The following is a 24,441-nucleotide window of genomic DNA, read 5'->3' as shown; positions in this document are numbered from 1 at the left end:
CCCCCCTCCTCCTCCTCTGCAGACCCCCCCCTCCTCCTCCTCTGCAGACCCCCCCTCCTCCTCCTCTGCAGACCCCCCCTCCTCCTCCTCTGCAGACCCCCCCTCCTCCTCCTCTGCAGACCCCCCCTCCTCCTCCTCTGCAGACCCCCCCTCCTCCTCCTCCTCCCCTCCTCCTCCTCTGCAGACCCCCCCCTCCTCCTCCTCTGCAGACCCCCCTCCTCCTCCTCTGCAGACCCCCCCTCCTCCTCCTCCTCTGCAGACCCCCCCTCCTCCTCCCCTCCTCCTCCTCTGCAGACCCCCCTCCTCCCCCTCCTCCTCCTCTGCAGACCCCCCCTCCTCCCCCTCCTCCTCCTCTGCAGACCCCCCCCTCCTCCCCCCCTGCAGACCCCCCCCCTCCTCCTCTGCAGACCCCCCCCCCTCCTCCTCTGCAGACCCCCCCCCTCCTCCTCTGCAGACCCCCCCCCCCTCCTCCTCTGCAGACCCCCCTCCTCCTGCTCTGCAGACCCCCCCCTCCTCCTCCTCTGCAGACCCCCCCCTCCTCCTCCTCTGCAGACCCCCCCCTCCTCCTCCTCTGCAGACCCCCCCTCCTCCTCCTCTGCAGACCCCCCTCCTCCTCCTCTGCAGACCCCCCTCCTCCTCCTCTGCAGACCCCCCCTCCTCCTCCTCTGCAGACCCCCCTCCTCCTCCTCCTCCTCTGCAGACCCCCCTCCCCTCCTCCTCCTCTGCAGACCCCCCCCTCCTCCTCCTCTGCAGACCCCCCTCCTCCTCCTCCTCTGCAGACCCCCCTCCTCCTCCTCCTCCTCCTCCTCCTCCTCTGCAGACCCCCCTCCTCCTCCTCCTCCTCTGCAGACCCCCCCCTCCTCCTCTTCCCTCCTCCTCCTCCTCTGCAGACCCCCCCCTCCTCCTCTTCCTCCTCCTCCTCCTCTGCAGACCCCCCCCTCCTCCTCTTCCTCCTCCTCCTCCTCTGCAGACCCCCCCTCCTCCTCCTCTGCAGACCCCCCCTCCTCCTCCTCTGCAGACCCCCCCCTCCTCCTCCTCCTCCTCTGCAGACCCCCCCCTCCTCCTCCTCCTCCTCCTCTGCAGACCCCCCTCCTCCTCCTCCTCCTCCTCCTCCTCCTCCTCTGCAGACCCTCCTCCGCTGACCTCTGACCTCTTGTCTTCCAGTCCCTATAAAGCCCACAGTGTATGAGCAGGGCTTCGAGAAGATAATGAAGAAGGAGCAGAACAAGGAGCAGGTCCCTCCCTCCAGCGCTGAACCCCAGAACCCCAAGAAGTCACCGCAGCCCAAGAGCTTCAAGAAGGCGTCAGGAGGGGGCGCTGCACCCACCAAAGGGAAATATACTACTCTAGAGGAGGCACTGCGGGCGGTGAGTTATACAGCTCTGGAGGAAAAGACATGATGTAACAGCAGAATAGTGAGTGCAGCTCTGGAGGAAAAGACATGATGTAACAGCAGAATAGTGAGTGCAGCTCTGGAGGATAAATCATGATGTAACAGCAGAATAGTGAGTTCAGAGTTGAGGTTTGTGCCTGGGGCGGAGCGTTGAGGTTTGTGCCTGGGGCGGAGCGTTGAGGTTTGTGCCTGGGGCGGAGCGTTGAGGTTTGTGCCTGGGGCGGAGCGTTGAGGTTTGTGCCTGGGGCGGAGCGTTGAGGTTTGTGCCCGGGGCGGAGCGTTGAGGTGTGCGCCCGGGGCGGAGCGTTGAGGTGTGCGCCCGGGGCGGAGCGTTGAGGTGTGCGCCCGGGGCGGAGCGTTGAGGTGTGCGCCCGGGGCGGACCGTTGAGGTGTGCGCCCGGGGCGGACCGTTGAGGTGTGCGCCCGGGGCGGACCGTTGAGGTGTGCGCCCGGGGCGGACCGTTGAGGTGTGTGTGGGCCCGGGGCGGAGCGGTGAGGTGTGTGTGGGCCCGGGGCGGAGCGGCGAGGTGTGTGTGGGCCCGGGGCGGAGCGGTGAGGTGAGGTGTGTGGGCCCGGGGCGGAGCGGTGAGGTGAGGTGTGTGGGCCCGTGGCGGAGCGGTGAGGTGTGTGGGCCCGGGGCGGAGCGGTGAGGTGTGTGTGCCTGGAGTAGCAGTAAGTTGTGTGCGCGCGGTTGCTCCCCTATAACACTGCGGTCTCTCTCTCCAGCTGGACGTTGCGGAGTTGCAGAGGGCGATGCAGAACAGTCAGAACATGTTCCCTGAGAACCCTCAGATCTGGGTGAAGGATTTGGCCGGTTACCTGAACTCCAAGCTACAGACCACCAAGAACGAGGCGGTGCCGACCCACCAGTCCCACGGTCAGTCATGTGACTAAAGCCTCCTCCACCACCTGTAGGCGAGCGCCATGACTGAGCGTTATAGCAGAGACACAGGCTGTAGGGGGCGCTGTACAGGTGTGGCAGGGTTTATGGTGTAACGCTGCCCTTTCCCCTCCAGATTACCCATACTGCCTGACGAGTAAGGAGCTGCGGGGCATCGTGCGGGCGCTGCTGCTGAAGATGCCCACCGTGCTGGAGATGCTGGTGGACCACTGTCTGTTCGCAATGATGCAGGAGCTGGATAAACCCTCAGGTAACACATCCCGCTCCATTGCGCCACCTCCAGGTCACATCCAGAGATGGGAGATGTAGGATTAAAGGGGTACTCCGCCCCCAGACATCTTATCCCCAATCCAAAGTATATGGGATAATATGTCTGATCGCGGGGGTCCCACCGATGGGACCCCCTGCAATCTCTGTGCAGCACCAGGCATTTGTTCAGAACGATGGGTGTCGGCGGTGGGGGGTCATGATGTCACGCCCACTCGCCACGCCCCCCTCGCCACGCCCCCTCCCATAGACTTGCATTGAGGGGGCGTGGTGTGATGGTACGAGGGGCGTGACGTCAAGACATCCGCTCCAAGCATTCAGAACAAAATGATGAGGCAGCGGAGTGCCCCTTTAACACATACTATAATGGGAGGCGGGGCTACATGTAGGGGGTGGAGCCTCATGCTGGCAGGTGGAATGAGTGGTGACCCGTCTATATCCTCCCTCTCGTACACAGCGGAGTCCGTCCACGGCTACAGGATCTGTCTCCAGGCGGTTCTACTGGACAAACCCAAAACCGTCACCAACAACATAAAGAAGGTAATAATAGTGGGCGGGGCCATCTGTTATAATACCTGGTGGGTGTGGTCTCATCTGTATGCAGCAGCCCAGCCCCAGCGATTACATTAAGGGGTTCCCAGGCTCCGGAGGAGGAGACCCTGAACAGAACTGATGTCTCACAGCTGAGGGTTTGTTACTGTTTCCAGCCTAGAGAAACAGCCTGAACTACAGACTGATACAGAGATATATGGTCCGGAGGCTACAGTCTGCCTCACTGTACCAACCTTCTATTTCCTCTCCTCCTCCTCCGCCCTCTCCTCCTCTCCTGCAGCTGTCCTCCGCCCTCTCCTCCTCCTCTGCCCTCTCCTCCTCCTCCACCCTCTCCTCCGCCCTCTCCTCCTCCTCACCTGCAGCTGTCCTCCGCCCTCTCCTCCTCCTCACCTGCAGCTGTCCTCCGCCCTCTCCTCCTCATTACACCTGCAGCTGTCCTCCACCCTCTCCTCCTCCTCCTCATTACACCTGCAGCTGTCCTCCACCCTCTCCTCCTCCTCCTCATTACACCTGCAGCTGTCCTCCGCCCTCTCCTCCTCCTCACCTGCAGCTGTCCTCCGCCCTCTCCTCCTCATTACACCTGCAGCTGTCCTCCACCCTCTCCTCCTCCTCCTCATTATACCTGCAGCTGTCCTCCACCCTCTCCTCCTCCTCCTCCTCATTACACCTGCAGCTGTCCTCCACCCTCTCCTCCTCCTCATTACACCTGCAGCTGTCCTCCACCCTCTCCTCCTCCTCATTACACCAGCAGCTGTCCTCCACCCTCTCCTCCTCATCATCACACCTGCAGCTGTCCTCCACCCTCTCCTCCTCATCACGCCTGCAGCTGTCCTCCACCCTCTCCTCCTCATCATCACGCCTGCAGCTGTCCTCCACCCTCTCCTCCTCATCATCACGCCTGCAGCTGTCCTCCACCCTCTCCTCCTCATCATCACGCCTGCAGCTGTCCTTCCTCCTCTGCTCTCTCCTCCCTGCAGCTGTCCTCTGCTCCCTCCTCCGCTCTCTCCTCCCTCCTCCGCTCTCTCCTCCTCCTCCCCCCTGCAGCTGTCCTCCTCCTCCGCTCTCTCCTCCTTCTCATTCCTGCGGCTGGCACACGCTCTCCTAGGCCTCACATTTAGCCTCTGATAAGTGTGACTTGCCCTTATAGGGATCACGGTTACCAGAGCCTCATGGAGGGTGAATCTTATTGTGGTTGGGGGGGGGGGGGGGGGGGGGGCTGCTATGGGACAATGTTTTGTCTGCTGTCCCTTTAAGTCGTTTCCCCTCTCTCCCCAGTACCTGGATATGCTGCGGGCTCAGCAGAACCGGCCGGTGCGATGTCTCACCTTGATGTGGGCCGTGGGACAGGCGGGATACACGGATCTGACAGAGGGGCTAAAAAGTAAGTGCTGGAGTGGTGTGGGGGGTGATACTTGTCCCCACCTGGGCCCTGACTGTCTTCCCCCCCCCCCCCCCTTGTACCTGGGTCCTGACTGTCTCCCCCCCCCCCCTTGTACCTGGGCCCTGACTGTCTCCCCCCCCCCCCCTCCCCCCTCTTGTACCTGGGCCCTGACTGTCTCCCCCCCCCCTCCCCCCTCTTGTACCTGGGCCCTGACTGTCTCCCCCCCTCTTGTACCTGGGCCCTGACTGTCTTCCCCCCCCCCTTGTACCTGGGCCCTGACTGTCTCTCCCCCCCCCCCCCCTTGTACCTGGGCCCTGACTGTCTCCATCCCCCCCCCCCCCCTTGTACCTGGGCCCTGACTGTCTCCATCCCCCCCCCCCCCCCTTGTACCTGGGCCCTGACTGTGTCCCCCCCCCCCCCCCTTGTACCTGGGCCCTGACTGTCTCCATCCCCCCCCCCCCCCCCCTTGTACCTGGGCCCTGACTGTGTCCCCCCCCTTATTCTTGCAGTCTGGCTCGGCCTCATGTTTCCGGTCCTGGGGATCAAGGCTTTGTCGCCCTTCGCCATCTCCTACCTGGAACGTCTCCTGAGGTAAGGGGAGGGTGGTCAGGGCATGCTGGGAGTTGTAGCATAGAGCCTGTGATCATGTGACACCCCCTGGAGCGGGCATGGTGCGGCCCCCTCCTGATCGCTGATCTCTTCCCCCCACAGGATGCATTCTAATCTCACCAAAGGATTCGGAATGATCGGCCCAAAGGATTTCTTCCCCCTCCTGGACTTTGCTTTTATGCCAAACAACTCGCTGTCTGCCAGGTAGGAGGACCCCCACAGACCCCCGCGGGTTCAGGGACCCCCACAGACCCCATCTCCACCTCATCTCTGACGCCCCCTGCTGGTTCATGTGTCTAGTTACCGGGATGCATCCTGGGAGATGATATTACTTAATGTCACTTGGCCTAACCACGTCATCTCCCACAATGCACCACAGCAGTGAGTTCAGGTGACACGTAGAGTTTTACACCATCTCTTGTTAGGCTCGGTGTGAGCACAACATCTCCCACAATCCATTGCTTTGTATTCTGACTGATAATAATTGTGCAGCTTCAGGTGTGATTGGAGGATGTAATCAAATTAATTCTCATTATTCAGAGGATTTAAGGGTCTTTACAGGAATTTTGTAATCACTTATAAGTGACAGTAATGTGTGCGGGTCTAGAGAAAACGGGGAGAATAGTGGGCGGGGCTTGAGGCAACGGGAATAAGTAGTGGGCGGTGTAAGATCAACAGGAAAGGTGTAGTGGGGGGTCTAGAGGTAACGGAGGGATTGTGTAGTGGGTGGGGCTAGATTGATAGTGGGAGGAGCAAAAGAGAACTGCATTGTGTAGTGCCTGTAGCTAAATGGGAAATGGAGAGTGGAAAATTTATTAAAGGGTACTCCGCCCCTAGACATCTTATCTCCTATCCAAAGGTGATGGGACGGGGCGAGGGTGGTGCGTTGGGGGGGGGGGGGGCTGGATGGGACTGGTGTGGGGTGGGCTGGATGGGGCGGGGGTGGTACGGTGTGGGGGGGACTGGATGGGGGGATTTAGTGGGCAGGGTTAGGTATATGGAGGTGTAGAGGGCGGGGTTAGGTGGTATATGGAGGTGTAGAGGGCGGGGTTAGGTGGTATACGGAGGTGTAGAGGGCGGGGTTAGGTGGTATATGGAGGTGTAGAGGGCGGGGTTAGGTGGTATATGGAGGTGTAGAGGGCGGGGTTAGGTGGTATATGGAGGTGTAGAGGGCGGGGTTAGGTGGTATACGGAGGTGTAGAGGGCGGGGTTAGGTGGTATACAGGAGTGGGCGGGGCTAGATGTGTAGGGCTGGTCACGTGACCATCTTCTCTCTATAACGCGCCGCTCTTTGTATTGCAGTCAGCAGGAGCAGCTCAGAGACCTGTATCCCCGGTTGAAGGTTCTGGCATTTGGCGCGACCCCACAGAACACGCTGCACACGTACTTCCCTTCCTTCCTGTCCAGAGCCACCCACAACTGCCCCGCCCCCATGAAGAAAGAGGTAGGTGGCTGACCACCAGCTGAGCCAACGCGGTGTTACTCGCGCTGACCGCCGCTCCCTCTCTACTTCACAGCTTCTCCGCAGTCTGTACGAATGTCTGAACCTTGACCCCCTGAGCTTCAGTGTGTGGAGGCAGCTGTACACCAAGCACCTATCACAGTCCAGGTAAGTGTCCACCCTCCTGTCTCTGCTGTAGACTCTTATACAGTGTTTCCCACCCAGGGTGCCTCCAGCTGTAACAAAACTACAGCTCCTGTCGGGCATGCTGGGAGTTGTAGTTTTGCAACAGCTGGAGGCACCCTGATTGGGAAACAATGACCTTATCAGCGCTTCACCCTGTTCAATCCTCATCTTCACCCCATCGTCTGTGACCCCGTTCTCCGCCATTTTGTTTTTCAGTCTGCTCCTGAAGCATCTACTCAAATCCTGGGACACGACCTCTAAACTGGTGAGTTAACCCTTACTGTACCAGAGCCTTTTACAGAGGGTCCGAAAGTGAGGACGACCCTCCCCCAAATACAATACATAGACAGGCCTTGTGATGTCTGTGGTCAGCTGACTAACTTATAGTTAATTAGTCCCCAGTCATGAAGGGGTTAAGGGTTCATCCTAAATCTAGTTCCCCTGTTTAATTATTTTTTAGATGAAGAAGTCTGTGCGGGAGACGGTTCAGTCCTTCCGTGTGACCAATGAAGAGTTCTCCAAAAAATCACCAAATTCTAGAGAGGTGGAGCAGTGCGAGTCCACGTGTCAGGTAAGAGGAGCAGAGCTGCACTCGCTATTCTGCTGGTGAGGTCACTGTGTCCATACATTACATTACTTATCCTGTACTGATCCTGAGTTATATCCTGTATTATACTCCAGAGCTGTACTCACTATTCTGCTGGTGAGGTCACTGTGTACATACATTACATTACTTATCCTGTACTGATCCTGAGTTATATCCTGTATTATACTCCAGAGCTGTACTCACTATTCTGCTGGTGAGGTCACTGTGTCCATACATTACATTACTTATCCTGTACTGATCCTGAGTTATATCCTGTATTATACTCCAGAGCTGTACTCACTATTCTGCTGGTGAGGTCACTGTGTACATATATTACATTACTTATCCTGTACTGATCCTGAGTTATATCCTGTATTATACCCCAGAGCTGTACTCACTATTCTGCTGGTGAGGTCACTGTGTACATACATTACATTACTTATCCTGTACTGATCCTGAGTTATATCCTGTATTATACCCCAGAGCTGTACTCACTATTCTGCTGGTGAGATCACTGTGTACATACATTACATTACTTATCCTGTACTGATCCTGAGTTATATCCTGTATTATACTCCAGAGCTGTACTCACTATTCTGCTGGTGAGGTCACTGTGTACATACATTACATTACTTATCCTGTACTGATCCTGAGTTATATCCTGTATTATACTCCAGAGCTGCACTCACTATTCTGCTGGTGAGGTCACTGTGTACATACATTACATTACTTATCCTGTACTGATCCTGAGTTATATTCTGTATTATACTCCAGAGCTGTACTCACTATTCTGCTGGTGAGGTCACTGTGTACATACATTACATTACTTATCCTGTACTGATCCTGAGTTATATCCTGTATTATACTCCAGAGCTGTACTCACTATTCTGCTGGTGAGGTCACTGTGTACATACATTACATTACTTATCCTGTACTGATCCTGAGTTATATCCTGTATTATACCCCAGAGCTGTACTCACTATTCTGCTGGTGAGGTCACTGTGTACATACATTACATTACTTATCCTGTACTGATCCTGAGTTATATCCTGTATTATACTCCAGAGCTGTACTCACTATTCTGCTGGTGAGATCACTGTGTACATACATTACATTACTGATCCTGTACTGATCCTGAGTTATATCCTGTATTATACTCCAGAGCTGCACTCACTATTCTGCTGTTGAGGTCACTGTGCACATACATTACATTACTTATCCTGAGTTATATCCTGTATTATACCCCAGAGCTGTACTCACTATTCTGCTGGTGAGATCACTGTGTACATACATTACATTACTTATCCTGTACTGATCCTGAGTTATATCCTGTATTATACTCCAGAGCTGTACTCACTATTCTGCTGGTGAGGTCACTGTGTACATACATTACATTACTTATCCTGTACTGATCCTGAGTTATATCCTATATTATACTCTAGAGCTGTACTCACTATTCTGCTGGTGAGATCACTGTGTACATACATTACATTACTTATCCTGTACTGATCCTTAGTTATATCCTGTATTATACTCCAGAGCTGTACTCACTATTCTGCTGGTGAGGTCACTGTGTACATACATTACATTACTGATCCTGTACTGATCCTGAGTTATATCCTGAATTTTACTCCAGAGCTGTACTCACTATTCTGCTGGTGAGATCACTGTGTACATATATTACATTACTTATCCTGTACTGATCCTTAGTTATATCCTGTATTATACTCCAGAGCTGTACTCACTATTCTGCTGGTGAGATCACTGTGTACATACATTACATTACTTATCCTGTACTGATCCTGAGTTATATCCTGTATTATACTCCAGAGCTGTACTCACTATTCTGCTGGTGAGATCGCTGTGTACATACATTACTTATCCTGTACTGATCCTGAGTTATATCCTGTATTATACTCCAGAGCTGTACTCACTATTCTGCTGGTGAGGTCACTGTGTACATATATTACATTACTTATCCTGTACTGATCCTGAGTTATAGCCTGTATTATACCCCAGAGCTGTACTCACTATTCTGCTGGTGTATGTATTATACTCCAGAGCTGCGCTCACTCTTCTACTGTACATGCTGATCTGTTTCTTACAGGCTCTCCTGAAGAAGATGAAGGGACGCGGATTTCCATGGTTCCGGATTTTCCTGGTCGCCCTCGTCTTCGCCTCCGGCTTTGTAATCCACGACGTTCGGACCCACGGCTCGTTCCACGGTCAGTGATCTGATGTCTGTGCAGATAACAATGTCACGACACTGCAGCTGTAGATAACATGTCTCTTCTTTGTACCTCCAGCTTCCAGCACAGCCTCAGCGTTGCAGCATACGGGGCTCACCCCTCTCGCCCAGCAGGCCTGGAGCAAAGGCTCGTATGCGGCTCAGCATTGTCACAGGTGGGGCCTCTCCCCTTAGTGTTACCCTACACCAGGATTTTTCATATAGGGTGCCTCCAGCTGTTGAAAAACTACAACTCCCAGCATGCACTCCCCCATATACTAGCACATGTATTCTGCAGAGGAACACTTGGCTGACCCTTCTCTTCTCTGACATCCAGGTCAACTGACAAGTCCAGATGTGCATTTTCCAACCAGGGTGCCTCCAGCTGTTGGAAAACTACAGCTCCCTACATGCACTCCCCATACACTAGCACATTCTGCCGGGGAACACTAGCCCAACACGTCTTGTCTCTGACATCCAGAGGAAACAGAGGATTGAGAGGTCACCAATACACAGATCCGTGTTTCCCAACCAATTTGCCTCCAGCTGTTGCAAAAATACAACTCCAAGCATGCGCTTCCCCAATCCCACATACACTAGGGAATGTATTCTGCAGAGGGACACTTGTCCAACCCTTCTCTCCCCCTGACATCCAGAGTCAACAGGGAAATGAGGACCCCATATGCATAGATCTGTGTTTCCAGACCAGTGTGACTCCAGCTACAACTCCCACATATATAAGCACATGTATTCTGCAGAGGGACACTTGCCTTACCTTTCTCCCCTCTGACATCTAGAGTCAAGAGGCCATCATACACACAGATCTGTGTTTCTCAGCCAGGGTGCGTCTCCAGCTGTTGCAAAACTACAACTCCCAGCATATATTCCCCCAATCCCACATTTACTAGCACATGTATTCTGCAGAAGGACACTTGTCCAACCCTTCTCCCCTCTGACATCCAATCCAGAGTCAACAGAAAATCAAGAGGTCACCAATACACACAGAATTGTGTTTCCCAGCCAGTGTGTGCCTCTAACTGTAGCAAAAACTACAACTCCCAACATGCACTCCCCCATAATCTAGCACACGTATTTTGCAGGGGGACACTTGTCCAACTCTTCTGTCCTCTGACATCCAGAGGTCAAGAACCCATCATACACACAGATCTGTGTTTCCCAGCCAGTGTGCGCCTCCAGCTGCTGCAAAAACTACAACTCCCAGCATGCACTCCCCCATACACTAACACAGGTATTTTGCAGGGGGACAATTGTCCAACTCTTCTCTCCTCTGACATCCAGAGGTCAAGAGGCCATCATCTACACAGATCTGTGTTTCCCAGCCAGTGTGTGCCTCCAGCTGTTGCAAAACTACAACTGCCAGCATGCCCGGACAGCCTTCGGCTGTCCGGGCATGCTGAAAGTTGTAGTTTTGCAACAGCTGGAGGCACGTTGGTTGGAAAGCATTGCCCTGCACCCTCTAGAAACCTTAGCATGCTATACCTATTCCTCTCCACCAGGTGTCACCCACATGATAGTAATGTTCTTCCTCCGCAGCTGGTTGGAGCGTAACGTTCCGGTGTATTACGCGCAGGCGGTGGAAGTGCTGGGACCAGTCCTGGAGATGATGTGGGAGAAGAGTCGGGACGGATTCATACTGGTGACACAGAAATGCTCCTCACAGCTGACCTACCTGAGGGACAACCTACCCTGGTTCATCCAGTGGGTAAGGAGCGCGGATACCAGCGGGTGCCAATAAGGGAGCAGGTGTTGGGGGGGCCCCCCCACGTTAGTGCTTAACCCCTTGGGGGACACGTGGCCTACCTGTACGTCCGGAGTCCCATCCGGACTATGATGCGAGCGCAGGAGCTGATGATGGACATCTGCACTCATACCCTCCATTAACCCTTCAGATGCTGTGATCAGTACTGATCACTAGTGGGGTGGGGTACTCATCAGTCTGCCGCTGCACAATTGTGGGGGTCCGATGAGTAAAGATGGCAGACCAGAGAAGTGGATCACAGATAATACTGATCACTGCTGCACATATGTATAACTCTGTCCAGTATTTGCTATAAATAGTTCCCTCTGCGGACTTACCCCTTAAGGACACAGGCAATTACCGTATTTTCACCGTATAAGACGCACTTTTTCTGGGGGGAAAAAGTCGGTGCGTCTTATACGATGAATACACCCCTATCGCGGCGGTCCCTGCGGCCATCAACGGCCGGGACCCGCGGCTAATACAGGACATCACCGATCGCGGTGCTGCCCTGTATTAACCCTTCAGACGCGGCGATCAAAGCTGACCACCATGTCTGAAGGGAAAGTGACACTAACCCGGCTGTTCAGCGATTTCACCGTGGCGTCCCGAACAGCCGGGTTAGTGCTTACAGGACACCGGGAGGGACCTTACCTACCTCCTCGGTGTCTTCTCCGTTCAGGGATCCCCTGTATGGCCGGCGCTCTCCTTCCTCGTCGTCGCGTACGTGCGTCGGCGTGTGTAACGACGTGATGGCGGCGACGGAGAGCGAGGATACCCGGCCGGCAGCAGAGACGTTCCGGAGCGACGGGGACAGCGATGGAGCGACATCCAGGGCAGCGGTGACGGGTCCGGAGCGGCGGGGACAGGTGAGTATTACCTCCTATGCAGTGGTCTTCAATCTGCGGACCTCCAGATGTTGCAAAACTACAACTCCCAGCATGCCCGGACAGCCAACGGCTTTCCGGGCATGCTGGGAGTTGTAGTTTTGCAACATCTGGAGGTCCGCAGGTTGAAGACCACTATTGGGTTCAAAATCTTTATTTTTTTTAGATTTTGCACCTACAAATTGGGTGCGTCTTATACGCCGGTGCGTCCTATAGGGCGAAAAATACGGTATATTTTGGCATTTGTTTTTTCCTCCTCGCCTTCTAAGAGCTATAACTCTCTTATGTTTCCATCCACAGACCCATGAGGGTCACTTCTTTTCTATTTATTTTTATTGTTCCACTTTTGCCTATATTTGACTTTAAGCTCTTAAAAAAAATAAAAAAAAAAGGAAAAATTTGACAATAAGCAGCGATTTTTGACTTTTTGTAATTTATTATTATTTTTTAATGTTTACGCCGTCCAATGTTACGGGATCATTAAGATTATATTTTGATAGTTTGAACATTTAAGCACGCACTGATACCAAGTGTATTTTTTGTTTTTATAATTTTTTATATTTTTTACACTTTTGTGGGGTAAAATGCAGAATAAGTATTTTGATTTTTAAATTTTTATTTGGGCAGGGGCTTATTTAACCCCTTAGGGACTCCTAATTTTCTAACTCCTAACTCCTATTTTCACCTTAAGGACTCAGCAAATTTTCGTTTTTTTCCTCAAAATCAGAACACGTTCCATTTTGCACCTACAGACCCATATAAGGGCTCGTTTTTAGCGTCACCAATTGTACTTTGTAATGACGTCACTTATAACCTAGTATAACCGGCGGCAAAACCAAAAAAAAAAATTATTTGTATGGTGAAATTAAAAAAGAAACGCCTTTTATATTTAGGGGTCCGTACGGTTACGAGGATACCCAATTTATATTGGCTTTATTTTATTTTAATACTTAAAAAAAAAAAAATGATAAACTTCCTGCACCAAAATTAGTATGCTTCAAATTGGCATCTTCTGACCCCTATAATTTTATTTTATTTTTTTTCCATATATGGGGCGGTATGAGGGCTAATTTTTTTGCGTCATCGTCTGTAGTTTTTATCGGTACCATTTTTGTTTTGATGGGACTGCCCGGATTCTTTTTGCTTTCTCTTTAGGTGCCAGGTATCGGCCCGAGCATCAGCTGTGGGTCCTGGCTGCCCGTAGCAATCGGGACCCACCGGGTTTAACCCATTCTCCGCCGGTGAGAACGGTTTAAACCCGTTAGACTGGACCAGGGCGTACAGGTATGCCCTGAGTGCTTAAGGATTGGGGATGCAGGGCGTACGCGTATGCCCTGCGGTCGCAAGAGGTAAATTTTATATATAAAATTCCCCTCCATGTCCCCTATAGGAGTCATTAGATTGCTTATACTGTTCAGTGATATACATAGGCACAGCAGTGATCAGTTCAATAGGCAATCTACTTATCTGGTCTGATGGAAGGAAGGAGATATGTCCTTAACCCCTACAGGACCCATGACGTAACGGTACGTCCCGACACCCTGGGTCTTAAGGACCTGGGACGTATATTTACGTCATGGGCAGTTTTAGTCCCCGCCGTGCGCCGGGTGGGGATCGGAGCGGGATGCCTGCTGAAATCATTCAGCAGGCATCCCGTGCAAATGCCCAGGGGGGTCATCAGACCCCCCCCCCATGTCGGCGATCGCGGCAAATCGCAAGTGAATTCACACTTGCGATTTGCGCGATTCCGGGTCATTACGGGTCTATGGTGACCCGGTGACCCGCAATGTAAGGGGGATCGCGGGTGTCTAAGACACCCAGGATCCCCCTGAAGCGATAGGAGTGAGGTGGCACGGGTGCCACCCCTCCTATCCCTGCTATTGGTGGTCTAGACGCGACCACCAATCGCAGATCGGGGGCGGGGGGTTTACTTTCGTTTTCCCCGTCCTGCCCTCCCACAATAGGCGGGGCAGGACGGGGAAATGACGGGGACCGGCACCGAAGATCCACTTACCGATCCGGGCGGGCGTCGGAGGCTGCAGGCGACGGAGATCGGCGGGCGGCGATGACGTGCGGCTGGATCCGACGGAAGCCGGTGAGTTGCCTAGCAACATCTGGAGGGTACAGTTTGAGACCATTATACAGTGGTCTCTAACTGTAGCCCTCCAGATTTTGCAAAACTACAACTCCCAGCATGGTCAGACAGCTGTTTGGGCATGCTGGAATATGTAGTTTTGCAACAGCTGGAGGGCTACAGTTTGAGACCACTATATAGTGGTCCCTAAACTGTAGCCCTCCAGATCTTGCAAAACTACAACTCCTAGCATGCTCAAACAACTGTTTGCTGTCAGAGCATGCTGGGAATTGTAGTTTTGCAACAGCTGGAGGACCACAGTTTGGAGATCACTTTGCAGTGGTCTCTAAAACTGTAGCTCTCCAGATGCAAAACTGCAAATCCCAGCATGTCCAAACAGCAAACAGCTGTCTCGGCATGCTGGGAGTTGTAGTTGCGTACCTCCAGCTATTGCATAACTACATCTCCCAGCATGCCCTTCGGCGATCAGTACATGCTGGGAGTTGTAGTTTTGCAACAGCTGGAGGCACACTGGTTAGAAAATACTGAGTTAGGTAACAGAACCTAACTGAAGGTTTTCCAACCAGTGTCCCTCCAGCTGTTGCAAAAGTACAACTCCCAGCATGCACGGTCTGTCAGTACATGCTGGGAGTTGTAGTTTTGAAACAGCTGGAGGTTTGCCCTCCCCATGTGAACGGACAGGTTTACAGTAAGTTTCCTGCTTCAAGTTTGGGCTGCGCCAAATTTTTTGCCGTAGCTCAAACTTCTAGCGAGAAACTCACCGTAACACGCCAGTGTGAATGTACCCTAAAAACACTTCACTACACTAACACATAATAAGGGGTAAAACACTACATATACACCCCCTTACACTGTCCCCCTAATAAAAATGAAAAACGTATTGTATGGCAGTGTTTCCAAAAGGAGCCTCCAGCTGTTGCAAAACAACTCCCAGCATTTCCGGACAGCCACTGACTGTCCAGGCATGCTGGGAATTTAGCAACAGCTGGAGGCACCCTGTTTGGGAATCACTGGCGTAGAATACGCCTATGTCCACCTCTGTGCAATCCCTAATTTAGTCCTCAAATGCGCATGGAGCTCTCTCACTTTGGAGCCCTGTCGTATTTCAAGGCAACAGTTTAGGGCCACATATGGGGTATCTCCGTACTCGTGAGAAATTGCACTACAAATTTTGGGGGGCTTTTTCTCCTTTTACCCCTTAGGAAAAGGAAAAGTTGGGGTCTACACCAGCATGTTAGTGTAAAAAAAAAAATTACACTAACATGCCGGTGTTGCCCTTTACTTTTTATTTTCACAAGCGTTAAAAGGAAAAAAAGACCCCCAAAATTTGTAACGCAATTTCTCCTGAGTACAGAAATACCCCATATGTGGGCGTAAAATGCTCTGCGGGCGCACAACAAGGCTCAGGAGTGAGAATGCACTATGTACATTTGAGGCCTAAATTGGTGATTTGCACAGGGGTGGCTGATTTTACAGCGGTTCTGACATAAACCCCCCCCAAAAAAATACCCACATGTGACCCCATTTTGGAAACTACACCCCTCACGGAATGTAACAAGGGGTACAGTGAGCATTTACGCCCCACAGGTGTCTGACAGATTTTTGGAACAGTGGTCCGTGAAAATGAAAAATTTTATTTTTCATTTGCACAGCCCACTGTTCCAAAGATCTGTCAAACGCCAGTGGGATGTAAATGCTCACTGCACCACTTATTAAATTCTGTGAGGGGTGTAGTTTCCAAAATAGGGTGACATGTGGGGGTTTCCACTGTTCTGGCACCACGGGGGGCTTTGTAAACGCACATGGCCCCCGACTTCTATTCCAAACAAAGCTCAATGGCGCTCCTTCTCTTCTGAGCATTGTAGTGCGCCAGCAGAGCACTTGACGTCCACACATGGGGTATTTCCATACTCAGAAGAGATGGGGTTACAAATTTTGGGGGGTCTTTTCTGCTATTAACCCTTGCAAAAATGTGAAATTTGGGGGGAAACACACATTTTAGTGAAAAAAATTTTTTTTTTTTTACATATGCAAAAGTCGTGAAACCCCTGTGGGGTATTAAGGCTCACTTTTTTCCTTGTTACGTTCCTCAAGGGGTCTAGTTTCCAAAATGGTATGCCATGTGAGGTTTTTTTTGCTGTTCTGGCACCATAGGGGCTTCCTAAATGCAACATGCCCCCCAAAAACCATTTCAGAAAAATGTTCTCTCCAAAATCCCCTTGTCGCTCCTTCGCTTCTGAGCCCTCTACTGCGCCCGCCGAACACTTTACATAGACATATGAGGTATGTCCTTACTCGAGAGAAATTGGGCTACAAATATAAGTATACATTTTACTCCTCCTACCCCTTGTAAAAATAAAAAAATTGGGTCTACAAGAACATGCGAGTGTAAAAAATGAAGATTGTGAATTTTCTCCTTCACTTTGCTGCTATTCCTGTGAAACGCCTAAAGGGTTAAAACACTGACTGAATGTCATTTTGAATACTTTGGGGGGTGTAGTTTTTATAATGGGGTAATTTGTGGGGTATTTCTAATATGAAGACCCCTCAAATCCACTTCAAACCTGAACTGGTCCCTGAAAAATAGTGAGTTTGAAAATTTTGTGAAAAATTGGAAAATTGCTGCTGAACTTTGAACCCTCTGGTGTCTCCAGAAGTAAAAACTCGTCACTTTTATGATGCAAACATAAAGTAGACATATTGTATATGTGAATAAAAATTTTTTTTATTTGGAATATCCATTTTCATTACAAGCAGAGAGCTTCAAAGTTAGAAAAATGCAAATTTTTAAAATTTTTCATAAAATTTTGGGATTTTTCACCAAGAAAGGATGCAAGTTACCATAAAATTTTACCGCTATATTAAAGTAGAATATGTCACGAAAAAACAATCTCGAAATCAGAATGATAACTAAAAGCATCAGAGTTATTAATGTTTAAAGTGACAGTGGTCAGATGTGCAAAAAAAACGCTCTGGTCCTGAGGTGTAAAATGGTCTGGTCCTTAAGGGGTTAAAGGGATACACCGCCGAAAAACATCTTATCCCTCATCCAAAGGATAGAGGATAAGATGTCTGATCGTAGGGGTCCGGCCGCTGAGGACCCCCGCGATCTCTGGGCCGGGAGCTTCCACGTTCGTGACGCCACGCCCCCTCCATTCATGTCTATAGGAGGAGGAGTGACGTCTACTACGTAGCCGTCACGCCTCCTCCCAAAGACATGAATGGAGGGGCTATGGTGGCTGTAGCCGCCAGTCATCTGGCAAGGAGCGGAGTAGTGAATAGGGGATAAGATGTTTTTTGGCAGAGTACCCCTTTAAGGGAGTGAACAAGCTCCTTCCCAATCAAAAATTTTAATTTCCCTTTCTTCCCATTTTTACAAGAAGAAAATGTCAGACCATAAAATCACCACATTTGGTATCGCCACGTACAAAAGTGTCCGATCTATTAACATATTGTGGTAAAGGGGTAATAGCAAGGGGGGGGGGGGGGGGGGCGGGGGGAGTTCAGAACTTCTTGATCACACTGCCCCTCCTCCAGTCACTGGCCTAGGTTGGGACATTGCTATGGACAGTGACTGGAGGAGGGGCAGTGTGATCAAGAAGTTCTGAACTCCCCCCGCCCCCCCCCCCCCCCTTGCTATTACCCCTTTACCGCAATATGTTAATAGATCGGACACTTTTGTAAGTGGCGATACCAAATGTGGTGATTTTATGGTCTGACATTTTCTTCTTGTAAAAATGGGAAGAAAGGGAAATTAAAATTTTTGATTGGGAAAGAGCTTGTTCACTCCCTTTAAAGGGGTGCTCTGCCGAAAAACATCTTATCCCCTACTCCGCACCTTGCGAGATGACAAACTCCGATCCTTCCCCAATGACTGGTGATGCAGGCTGCCACGCCCCCTCTATTCAACTCTATGGGGGGAGGCGTGGCTGCTCTGTACTAGCCGAAAGACATGAATGGAGGGGGCGTGGCATGACGTCACTGACGCGGAAGCTGCCAGGCTGGAGATTGTGGGGGTCCCAGTGGCAGGACCCTCGCAATCTAACATCTTCTCCCCTAGTCTTTGGATGAGATGTGTGCAGCGGAGAACCCCTTTAATGTGCTGCAGAGTGGACATGTGACCTGTTCCTATAGATTTCCTCTTTGTCGTGGCAGCTTCAGTCCCACACCCCGGACTCCGTCCTCCATCTTCTCCAGTACCTGAGAGAACTCCTCGTCCTCCTCTACCACGATTACCTCCTGCCTGCGGTGCAGTTCTGTGAGAGCGCCCTCCAGAGGACGTGGCAGCATTACGTGGATTCCTGCAAGTAGGTGGCCCTGCCTCAGATATCCCCCCCCCCCCTCTCCCTCATCTCTTAGTCTCTCTATATCATGTTGTCTTATTTCTCTGCACAGTGGCAAGGTGACGTGGGACTGCACGCGAGGTCACCTGACCAACATCACCCAATCCTCCTGGACGTTCCTACAGAACACAACGTTAGCGGTCAGAGACTGGGCCATCGCGATGGTCTCCAGTCACTAGAGCCCCCCAAAGCCATATCCCTTAATGACTTTCATCGGCTTCTCTCCCCCTCTGTTGGTGACCACAAATCTGCAACGGGGACCGGTTCCAGGACCATGGCTGGTGCAGATGCATCGGGATCACACATACCCCCCCTCTGAGTTTTGTCGTTCTTATGTCAGGAGCCGCCGCCGCTCAGTGACTGATGGGAAATCTGCGCATGACGTCCAGACGTCTTCCTGATCTCCTCGGACATTTCCTCCAGACGTGGATCTTATAATTTTTTGGTTATTTTTGTGAATGTGACATTCTGGAGACTTTCGACCCTTGACCTGTGGACTCTTCCATTCCGTGGCCGGCGATTATTCTGACATCATCTGGTTCGTCCTCATCCATCCTCCATTTTACTCTCCCCAGACTGAGCCTTGGTCTTTTTAGCCATATTTTTCTTTTTTGTCATTAAATTACGTTCGTCAGGTGGTTTTGTTTTTTTGTTGGACTCGTCTATGGCCCGATATGACGTTGCGACCATCCTCCTCCCGTGTCGTCCTCTTCATTTTAATAAACATGACAGTATTGCAGAAGACGCTAAAAAGGTGCGGCTGTCGGTGCGTCGCGTGTTCTCTGTATTATCTCTACGTGGTAGAGAAGCGTCCTTGCAGTGGAACCTTCCGTCTAGATACCTGGCGGTAAGTGTTGTTTCCCTGCAGCACCACCAGGTGGGTTGTCTGTGTAGTGCCGGAAGGGACCTGATCAAGAGATGATCCTGACTTCACCTAGTGGTTCTTATTGGAAGTGCATCCTGTGGGGGAGGGGGGGCTCGCTGTCATGCCGGGAGTGCTTAAAGGGGTACTCCGCTCCCGCTTCTGGGGCCCCCCCCGCAGCACCCGGCATTCTAAACAAATTCCGGGTTCCTGCGGCAGTAGTCTTGATGATAAGTCACGCCCCCTCCATTTATGTCTATGGGAGGGGTCATGTCGGCAGAGTGTTCTTAAAGGGGTACTCCTCCACTGGAAAACTTTTGTTTTTTTAATCAACTGGTGGCGGAAAGTTAAAAAGATTTGTAAATGTAATTCTATAAAAAAAAAATCTTAATCCTTCCAGTACTTATCAGCTGCTGTATGCTCCACAGGAAGTGCTTTTCTTTTTGAATTTCCTTTTCAATCTGACCACATTGCTCTCTGCTGACACCTCTGTTCGTGTCAGGAACTGTCCAGAGTAAGAGAAAATCCCCATAGCAAACCTCTCCTGCTCTGGACAGTTCCTGACATGGACAGAGGTGTCAGCAGAGAGCACTGTGGTCAGACAGAAATTAAATTCTAAAAGAAAAGGAACTTCCTGTGGATCATACAGCAACTGATAAGTACTGGAAGGATTAAGATTTTTTTTAATAGAATAAAATTTACAAATCTTTTTAACTTTCCGCCATCAGTTCATTAGAAAGAAAAACAAAAAAAAATGTTTTCCAGTGACGTACCCCTTTAACAAAATGTTCAGAACACTGGAGCATTAGAGTGTCCCTATCTACAGGATTACATTGCAAGGGGTCCGACCACTGGGACCCCCGATATTTGCCTGTACTGGGCCCCAGCTCTCTTCGGAAGCAGAGCGGCTTCACCCCGGCACAAAGCAGCGCCGGACACGCCCCCTTCCATGTATCTCTATGGGAGACCCTTCAGCTCTACCATAAAGATATGAAGGGGGCGTGTCTACTGCTGTTTCGTGCAGGGGTTGATACTTTCCGGGAGAGCCGGGGCACCCATGATCTAAAGGAGCCTCTTGATGTCACGGTCATGCCCTGCTCTTGATGTCACGGCCCCGCCCCCCTCAACGCAAGTCTATGGGAGGGGGCGTGACAGCCGTCACGCCCCCTCCCATAGACTTGCATTGAGGGGGGTGGGGCTGTGACAGCGCGATTCTCCTGCCCCTGCAGCGCGCTGCACCAGATGTTGGGTGGTGCAGGAGAGATCGTGGGGGTTTCCAGCAGCGGGACCCCCAACATCAGACATTTTGGATGTCTAGGGGCGGAGTACCCCTTTAAGGACTGAGGCTCTGCGTGTTTTGAATAAGTCATGGGGGGAGGGGTCTCACGATGACACAAGTTTTACGTAAGATTCATGAAACAGATGACGCAGCGTTCAATACAGAAATCTTTATTAATATCTCTATCTTTACATTAGTTATATACAGGCCACCGGGGTTTATACTCTACACACAGTATACAGACAGTAAGTGGATATACAGGGCGGCTACTAAATAATAAACTCTACCATGTGACTCGTTCCCTGCGCCATGTCCGGCGGGGCCGCCCGATCCCCGTGTGAAACCATTTACCACGATGAGATGAAGCCGGAAACTGGAAGAAGTGGAGGTGGGGGGGGAGGACGTGACTAGAAATCTTAGAGGATACAATAAAACAGGGACCTGGGGCCGCACCATCGTAGTACCGTGTGCTATCGGGATGGGGGGGTCCAGGGTAAGAAAAGCAAGACTATTCACAAAAATGCTCCACGACTGTCCGCAGGTTGTGTGCGGTACTGCAGTCCAGCTCTGTTGTAGTGAGTAACAAGCTGCAATACTGCAATCATCCTGTGTTTACATGTGGCGCTGTTTTTGGTTAAAGATCGGCCATTCTTTTGGGACCCCCGCAATCTCATGGGCTCTCCTCCTGAATGGGGCGTGTAGACCCCTGCATGAACCCATGTTGTCACGCCCCCTCAATGTATCTCTGAGAGCCGATGTAATTAAGAAAACTGTGACCCTCCGCGTAGGACACACTTTACTGCATTACAGCTGTCTCCCTCTCTAACCCCTAACAGTAATCCAAACCCTAACCCCTACCCATAATCCTTACCCCTAATCCTAGCCCCCTTATCCTAATCTCTAATCCTTACCCCTAATCCTAGCCCCTTTATCCTAACCTAAACCCTAATCTGAACCCCATATAGCAATCAGCATGGAGATCTCAGGTCACATTCGGTTACGGGTCACAGTTTTTTTCACTTCACCTGGAGCGCTGCACTTTGGACTCTCCGGATCTCCCATAGAGAGGCATTGAGGGGGCGTGTCAGGCGCCACTTCCTGTGGTGGTCACCATGCTCCATTTAGAAGGAGATCTGGGGCCCTGCATGGGAGATCATGGGGGGGGTCCCAGCGGTCAGACACTTTTTTTTGTTTTGTTTTGTTTTTTTCCCCTTAGGATAGGGGATAGGGTTTCTCTACCGGAGCTCTCCTTTATGTGGTCTACAACACCAAAAAAGTCCCCAGAGGATCTTAGGGCCAACTAATGAAAATACACCTCCTTGGGAAATTACCCCCTCGGGAATAACCCTGACTAAAGATCCCCCAAAATAATTGTCTTTATTACTATAATTAAAATTAAAAAATGAAAATTGTACTCAGTGGCCACTGGATGGCAGTGGTGTGTTCACATTACAACTCCTGTGTACTTATTTGGTTCCACTAATGAGATTTCTTTGTATGTGTATCACAGACTGTTATGAAATGGACTGCTGGATGCGTTTTATACCGTCTACAGACTAGTATAGCCAGCAGTCCATATGTACTCGGAATAAAACACAGTGTTGCGCTAAAACTTTTCTCTCTCTTCTCCTAACGTTTCGCCAACAAACCCGGCTTTTTCAAAGGTGTGAGGCCTCATACCTTTGAAAAAGCCGGGTTTGTTAGCGAAGCGTTAGGAGAGGAAGAAGTTTCCCAAGGAGGTGTATTTTCTCCTTTAGGTGATGTCCGATATGATGTATCCGATCCCTCTCACTCTCGAGGGCGGGGCTATACTCCAATAATATAACGTGTAACAACCAGTACAGAATTCTTTGTCTCAATCAGTTCTGTAAACTATAATACAAGATGAATCGGAGCTGCAGTTTGTTTCAGAGCTGCTCTTCCTACTCGAACTAGTAAGCAATAGTGTCACCATAGATGGCCATTAGGACTGAGGAGAGCCGTGTCTCCCGCTCACAGAAGATATTAGTCATTTTCTGGATGAGTTGCAGTCGTGATCTTAAAGCTGATACTGCCCCCTATGGGGAGTACCCAGATCGTTTTCTGGCCATAGACATCCGGAATACCCCTGTTAAGATGTTGCGAAACTTCAACTCCCAGCATGCCCGGACAGCCAAAAGCCTGTCTGCCTTCTCCAGAGGATCCACGCTGTCCCTGAAAGGTAAATCCAGGCTTCCCTCTCATCTTATCCCTTTGTGCAGTGTTCAAGCTGTAGACCTCAAGATGTTGCAAAACTTCAACTCCCAGCATGCCCGGACAGCCGTTGGCTGTCCGGGCATGCTGGAGGTTGAAGTTCCGCAACATCTGGAGGGTCACAATTTGAGAATACTGCACTATAGGTTGTTTAGTTTTTTGTGCCCATATCATGGGCATTCAGCATCACTATTCCTATAGGGCAATCTGTTAACTTCCATACAGCTGTAGTCATGTGGTTCATTACTGTAACTGGGTCACGTGATCGGCTGTCTGGGTCACGTGATCGGCTGCCCCCCCCCCCCCCCCCCCACAAAAATAAAAAAAAGTCACATTGGGGTGCTCCACTGTTCTGGACACTTGGAGCTGGTGGTGGGGTTGTGATGTCAATGCCACGCCCCTTGTGACATCACGCCACGCCCCCTCAATGCAAGTCTATGGACTTTAAGGGAGGGGGCGTGGCAGTAACGTCACGACCCCTCTGCCCGCACGCAGCGTTCTTAACGAGCGTTGGGTGCTGCACAAAGATCGTGGGGGTCACAGCGGCGGAACACCCCCCCCCCCCCCCCCCCCCGCGATCAGACATCTTATCCCCTATCCTCTGGATTTGGGATAAGAGGTCTAGAGGTGGAGTACCCCTTTAATGTGTCAGAGTAAGTGGTCAGTCCTGGGTCAGCTGACTTCCTGTGAACTGCTTAAAAGCTTCATAAAACTCCTCAGTTGTGGTTATAGGGGACATCATGGCAAAATGTCTCTCAAAAAATGCACTTGGAATAAAACAAACCCATCAAAACTGCACTTAAAGTGAACTGACCCCAACCCACTTCTTATCAGTCCACTTGAGGGGACCTCCAGCACCAGCAGCCTAACTAGCTGGCCAGCTGCAGTGATCAGACTCCACCCCCCTCTCTCTGCAATACCAGAGGGTTATGGGAAATGTAGGCAGCATTAGGAAACCCTTTCAGGGATGGAATTGGAATCAATATGGCTGAAGATGCATGCCTGCCACATCAGCTACAACAGGTGAGCACGAGTCGTACACAAGAACCGCTACTTCTCTAATAATATGATCTCGTTAGAGTGAAAAAATTGGGTTTATTGGTGAATATTCACTATTATGGGGCTCACTTAAAGACCAACCCCCTTTTTGGCGGCCAAGTTCAATAGGTGAAGCTGTTGCCTACATTTCATTTGCGGGGACAAGTGGATGAACCGTGCAACAAGTGGTTGCCCCAAGTTCTCTGTCCGGTGACCCTCCGGTCAGAATAGTTTGGGATGGGTCTGGCCAGAAGGGGGGGACATCAAGACCCTATAAGGACCCACGGACGAGGATATTCAATGATGGGAGAAACACTAAATGGGGTCATCCCAATGTTTCGGATTCTGCCGCTTCTGTTCATTTCCGTAGCTTAAAAAATATATAATCAAAAAATAACGGAAG

At 51.0% G+C, this 24,441-nt stretch overlaps 1 protein-coding gene across 1 annotated transcript; it reads left to right on the top strand.

Annotated features, from left to right (window-relative positions):
- Positions 1-1,164: 1,164 nt before the first annotated feature.
- TMEM214 (transmembrane protein 214) lies at positions 1,165-19,030 on the top strand (the record flags this gene model as incomplete). Its single annotated transcript, XM_056563699.1, is given in 16 exon segments — positions 1,165-1,367; positions 2,120-2,270; positions 2,410-2,544; positions 3,019-3,101; positions 4,389-4,494; positions 5,004-5,085; positions 5,206-5,307; positions 6,406-6,547; positions 6,621-6,712; positions 6,947-6,995; positions 7,191-7,301; positions 9,424-9,541; positions 9,623-9,719; positions 11,098-11,266; positions 18,440-18,591; positions 18,680-19,030. Coding segments are annotated over 16 exon segments (1,875 nt in total). The 3' UTR covers positions 18,807-19,030.
- Between the last annotated feature and the right edge of the window lie 5,411 nt (positions 19,031-24,441).

This window comes from Hyla sarda, chromosome 3 (genome assembly GCF_029499605.1).
Source record: "Hyla sarda isolate aHylSar1 chromosome 3, aHylSar1.hap1, whole genome shotgun sequence".
NCBI classification, from domain to species: domain Eukaryota; kingdom Metazoa; phylum Chordata; class Amphibia; order Anura; family Hylidae; genus Hyla; species Hyla sarda.
The sequence above is the reverse complement of the archived record's forward strand: the minus strand, read 5'-3'. Positions and strand labels throughout refer to the sequence as shown.